Source organism: Saccostrea echinata, unplaced genomic scaffold (assembly GCF_033153115.1).
Source record: "Saccostrea echinata isolate AGI-Se365-2 ecotype Australia unplaced genomic scaffold, CSIRO_AGI_Sech_v1 ptg000051l, whole genome shotgun sequence".
NCBI lineage: Eukaryota > Metazoa > Mollusca > Bivalvia > Ostreida > Ostreidae > Saccostrea > Saccostrea echinata.
This window is the reverse complement of record NW_026889800.1, coordinates 4031326-4037500: the sequence shown is the minus strand read 5'-3', so window position 1 is coordinate 4037500 and position 6175 is coordinate 4031326. Positions and strand designations below refer to the sequence as shown.

Here is a 6175-nt window from a genome sequence, read left to right as displayed (position 1 = left end):
CATAACCAAGTTAAAAATCTAAGTTTAACATATAATTATTTTCAACACTCTTTGTAGTTTGTGAAAAGTTCTGCGAACCTATATAGATTCTATCTAATTGCTAAAATTACATTTGTTAGACCGTATATTGAATATTTTGCTGGTCAAGTACATTAAATATAGATATAATGAATTCATTTGCAAGATTTTAACAGGTTCGCAGCATTTTTCAAATATATTCATACTTCTTGAGTTTATGTGTAAAAGCTTGTCAGAATTCATTGAGGGTATGCCCTTGCAATATATCAATTTATTACGACCCTTCTAATACCCTTCAATGAATCTGCATACAAATATACGACAGTATCGCTTGTCTAGGGAATGTAAGGGAAGTATATGAATAAAATCATAAAATAGACACTGCATCCAAGTTAATGGCCTCTTATATATCTACAATATATATTTTATTTAATTACAAAATACATTTTTCATTGTATAAATATAACTTGATCCGCCTCTCACTGCATACAAACTGCGTCAGATTTTACGATATGACGTCACATTGACAAGTGCATTGCGATCAGTGAATTGTTTATATATTGCTGTGTAGAATTTAACCAACAACAATAATGCATGCACTAGTTAGTATTGATGTAGTTTAAACAGGTCTAGGCAGCCTCTGTTTTTGGAGGATAGATTTTATCCTCTGAAAACAGAGGATAGCAGTCTTGCCACCTACCGGAATTTTCAAAACTAAGGGCAGTTAACTCCTAACCAAACAAATAACAGCAACTCTTGCATTTATGAACCGTACGCTGATTTCGAAATAAAACAAATAAAAGGTTCAATTTCATATGATGATGGATAATGCAGATATTACATAAATATAACTTTTTTTGTAATTGCCGTCAATCAGTTATTCGGTATACAGCTTGGAAAACAAATATTGCACTTACCTGCCTGTGACTGAAGTTAATTATAACCACGCTGATTTTCCAGCACCGTAATTATGTGATAAGCAGTTTAGAAATTTTGATAAACAATTTTTTTTGAAAAATTAAGTTGAATCATTTATTATTTCTTTCATTTAATAATTCTTAAGAATCACTTTATAATATTTTATTTGTTTATGTATACACACGGCTGTATGAATATATGTTAATTTCTTACAGTCAGGGGTGATACTGAAATCCGTCATTTTTAAAATGACGATTTTTAGTCATAAAATAAAATTTTTATTATGACTTAAACTCGTCATTTTTAAGAAAATGACGAAAAACAGTCATAAAAATTTAGAATGTTTCTAGAATACCGAGTTACCTCTCTTTGAAAAATGTTAGATCCACCAACCGAAAAAAGGACAAAAAACATCGTAAACAAACTTCATTTCTCTAATACAGTTGACTACAATACTGGTTATGTCAACAGTACAAATTTCCCAAGCAAAAATAAGAGTGGAAGAGTTATTTGTCAATTTATTTGCATTAAATAATAAAGAAGACGAAAATGACGATATGCCGTCTTTTTTCAAAATGGAGGGTCTGGGCGCACTGAAATATCTCGCTTGTTTTACGGGGCGCACTACTTTTTTATGGCTTTAACTTTTTGTCGAGACTTTTCTCTACAAGTAGGTATTCTTCCAGACGGTGTATTATATGTTTTTATAGGTTTAAAAGCCATGTAAAAATGGCGAATTAGTTCTACCAAAATTCGACATTTTACCGCTAAATAATAACTTTCACCTTCCATGTTGATGTTCTAACACACGTGGTCGGCAGTAATCAGTGACCCGGATGAAATGAAACTTGCGTAAACACTCTTCTTTCAGCGGTGAATTCAAATTTCGCTTTTATGTAACCAGGATAGAAGAATTAAGTTGAAAAAGAAAATATGACGATAGTAAGTCATATTGACAAAAATGACGAAAATACGTAGTTAGTAAATATGACGATTATCCACCATTTTTCAGAAATGACGGATTTCAGTCTCACCCCTGACTGTCTTAGTAAACATGTCAAATTATTTATTTTATTTACTTATACTATTCAAATTATTTATTTATTTTTATAATTATTCATTCAATCCATTTATCAATTTGTTTATACTTTTATTTGCTTAAATTATAAGGCAGAGTATATTTTGCGTTTTGAATACCCTTAAAATGCGTTTCCTTTTGTGTTTCCTTTTTTTGAATTAAAAGAAAATATAAAAGAAACATTAAAATCCTTTTTTATTTGTTTAAATAGAGAAAATCATAAGAAATAAAACAAAACAACAAGAAATATTCAGTAATAGTGGAGTGCAAAAAGTGCTAACTTTGAAAATAAATTGCAAAATATCTAGACATAGAATCTCAAATCGCCACACACAATCGATAGTTTAATGTTTGAACTTTTATTTGCATGTACTCTGGTGCTTGCACTTTTTGATTAAAGGTAGGCACGAGGTGTTTGAAAATTACCTGTGTTATCCTCTGAAATCGGAGGATAAACTATCCCACAATGCAACGCGGTTTCCATATATGGTAAAAATTTTGGCCGCCATATTGAATTAACCTATCCTCCAAAAACGGAGGCCGCCCAGACCTGTTAAAGCTATTCAACAGTTTAAAATAGCAAATCATTTCATTTTGTGGTAATTTGAAGAACTTATTTTTTTGTGTGATGTCATAGTAAGCATTTCCCGTATAAATAAGGCCCCGCCTCCTTACTGCAGCCTTAACTGTGCTGCGTCGCGAAGCTCACTGGTTATTGTGAACGTTGCTTTATGGATAAAACTGCCGACTCCTGGGTTAAGACTAACACACACATCATTTTACTTTCACTTTGGTCTTGACGAGTCGAATGACTCAGAATATAGATAATGCCATAAGTAAGTCGTATATACTTAGCTTAATTACAAACACGAGCATTTTGACCAAGACATGTTAAATAACAATAAAGCAAAAACATTTTCCCGCTGGCAAAAAAATACCTTGATCATCCGCCATGTTGAAGAACACGCCGATTGGTATATGTAACATGGAAATTAATTGGCTAAGCGAAATGGAGATTTGAGGTTTTGCTAACTGACGAAAAAGATAATTCCAGAAAGAAATAGCATTGCATTTTTTAACTTACATTCATAGTTTTTATTTATAAGTTTATTTCTTAAGTCATTTCATTTTAAATTTCAAACATAGAAAATCACAAAAATAATATTCTGGGATGTTAGAGATATTTGATTGATCATATCGTCTTTTTTCTAATATTGGGTCATTAGACGAAACGAAATCGGCAGAAACTAACGATTTTGTGATTCAGCTGATCCACACATTCTGATTTTCTGCCACTGGAATTTTCTGTCGCTCTGTCGTGTGATAGACAACGGGAAAAATAGAGCAAACACCCAGAAAACGACAACACACGGACGGTGTGTTAAGCAGCATGACAACAGTGGCAGACGACGTCCCCAACATCCCGTCTAACAAAGACTTCACTACATTGCAGCCCAATTTTGCCCTTTCTCCCAAAAGGAAGAAAGATTTTGAAAATGGTACTCAATTTTAATTTAGTATTTTTTTTGTAATATTGATATTTTCCTTAATTTTTTTTCTCTCTTTAGCAGGTCCAGCACAATCTCTTGATTTAGCTATATAGCTTGAAAAAGCTATATAACTTTATTAAGCTATTCAAAATAGCTTGATAAAGCTATTTATATGCAGTTTTTCAGAAAAATGTTTTTTGTAAGAAATAGATAAAAAGTCTCAAGTATTTGACTATTCATATATGTACTATGGGCTATCAAAACAACAACCGAAATCAAAGATAGTTCTACCATTGCAGCATTTGTCGATTTGAATACTTTTATGCAAAAGATGAATTTCCATTGTTTGAGTAACTGTACACCACCTTGTGTGCTTTGAGGTGTGGATAAGTATGACTGCTTCTCATTTTACTGAATCATTACCAATCAATTATCTTGTTGACTAAATTGGCCTCTTTTATACTTTCAACAAAACTTTTAGAGCTTTGAGTACAAAGTCTCTTAAGTGAAGTGTTTGTACTTGTAAGTGTTTCATGTAAGAAAGATAACTCTATTTCTGTATGTTTAATTTTATGTTGAGTTATCACCCTTGTCTTAGTTCCGGTTCAATAAATACATGTCTTCAATGACGGGAGTGTTGAGTCGATCGGGTTTAATCCATATGTGTAGCATGAGTGAACGCTACATTAAGGAGACACAATTTAGTGAGTGATTTTTACATGCATAATTTTCAGAAGAGTTCAAGGTTGAATATTATCACTGCACCAAAGTGCGACTTTTTGAGCATGCTGAGAAAATAACACATTTAAGGAAAATGTGTGATAAAATAGCTAAATCAAGCTATTCTGAATAGCTTAATAAAGCTATATAGATAAATCAAGCTATATAGCTAAATCAAGAGATTGTGCCGAACCTGTTTAGAGAATCTACTTCTAAAGTAGTGCAGTGTTTCCGCTAACTTTGAAAACCAAGAGTCATTATGACCATTTGAACTGAATTTTACTTTGGGACTAAAAAAGAATTTTTTGAGGGTCAGAATGTATTCTGGTTTTGCTTTCAAATGTTAAACTAGCTATTTTTTCTTACATCATATTTTTATCTTTAAGAATATGAAAGTAAACAATATTATAGGCCTAATTGTACTTGTTTTATTTACACATTCTACTTAGTCTGCCATTTGGGTCTCTTAGAGTATACATATCTTTCAAGAGGCAACATCTAAAAAAAATGTTTGAACATTTTGCAAAATAGTTCCTTAACTATTTGAGCTTTGCTGACCTTTTTATTACCATCTTAAGCCTTTTTTTTTTACTGAGCTGAACTGAAATTTATAAGATGTGTTTTTTTTTTTTTTTTTTTGTTTTTTTACTTTTGGTTCTGTTAAGAATTGGATAGCTCATTCGAAAGTTAATTAATTTATGTTTTTATAGGGCTAAAAGCCATGTAAATGTGACGAATTAGTTCTATCAAAATTCGACATTTTACTGGTAAAATAATAACTTTCACCTTCCATGTTATGTTCTAAGGCACGCGGTCGGCAGTAATTAGTGACCCGGATGAAATGAAACTCGCGTAAACACTCTTCTTTCAGCAGTAAATTCAAAACTCGCTTTTATGTTACCAGGATAGAAGAATTAAGTTGAAAATGAAAATATATAGTAAGTCATATTGACAAAAATGACGAAAATAGTAGTTGGTAAACATGACGATTATCCATCATTTTTTAGCAAGACAGATTTCAGTCTCACCCCTGACTGATCAGGCAACAACATTGAACTCGATTTTTAAAAATTTGTCTCGTATTTTTTCTGCTTCATGATGACCCTTTGGGTGATATTTTATGGGGTAATAAGTATTTTTATGCAATTACGCATATATTTGCGTTAATGGAAACACTGTAATAGCATAAGCTGGGACCTATTGGTATGGGACCTATAATCATGATAGTGAATCTCTTATTACAGGAATTTGGAAGTTAGTATAAGAAAACAATAAATGAACAACATATAATGTATGCTTTAATAATTTGGTCACGTATCATTATTTTTTTTTTATTATTTTGTATCAATAAAAAACAGTTTAAGTACTAAAATGCTTCACTGTTGATTTATATTGTCCATTTGTTATGTTTGTCATACTCCTTTTTCACCAATGTGATTTGCTTTGTGATTAATTTTGATGAACTATTCCATTTGGTGTAAGTGTAAAATAATCAACTTGGTTTAATCAAGATGCAATGATTTATGAGATATATATAAAACATTTAGTATCTTAGTCCTGTGTCTACTGTTACCCACATCAAAGCATTATGCATGGGAAGAAAACATGTTAAGGAAATACATGTGAAATTTTTTTGTATCATCAACAGTACAGCCCTGCTGATAAGCATATATATCTATAATAACTTTCATATCGGGTCTGCCCATAGCAGTACATACATGAACATGTATTGCCATCCTACATCCATATTGTTGCTGGCATTCCACCACTGATTGTGATTACATGCAGAACAAGTATTTCCTGAAGTTCGTCTTTTGACATAAACAAGGAAAAATGAACTATGAATAACTTGCTTATTATAGCTTCCTGTGGTAACATTCTATAAAAAGATTGATTGACAAAAAATGAACAACATTGTCAAAAAGACCAGACTTAAAATATGCTTTACATA

General features: G+C 31.6%; 2 protein-coding genes across 3 annotated transcripts in view; one reads left to right on the top strand and one right to left on the bottom strand.

Annotated features, from left to right (window-relative positions):
• The window catches only part of LOC133203682 (E3 ubiquitin-protein ligase Hakai-like), a 17977-nt gene extending 14976 nt beyond the window's left edge, over positions 1–3001 (bottom strand). Inside the window, exon 1 of the mRNA XM_061339450.1 lies at positions 2953–3001. Coding sequence (XP_061195434.1) covers positions 2953–3001 — 49 coding nt within the window. The remainder of the gene's footprint in view (positions 1–2952) is intronic.
• A 251-nt stretch (positions 3002–3252) lies between these two features.
• The window catches only part of LOC133203681 (ubiquitin carboxyl-terminal hydrolase 19-like), a 28665-nt gene continuing 25742 nt past the window's right edge, over positions 3253–6175 (top strand). For both annotated transcript variants that reach the window (XM_061339449.1, XM_061339448.1), the window contains exon 1: positions 3253–3513. In XM_061339449.1, the coding sequence (XP_061195433.1) occupies positions 3405–3513 (109 nt within the window). In that variant the 5' untranslated portion in view covers positions 3253–3404. The remainder of the gene's footprint in view (positions 3514–6175) is intronic.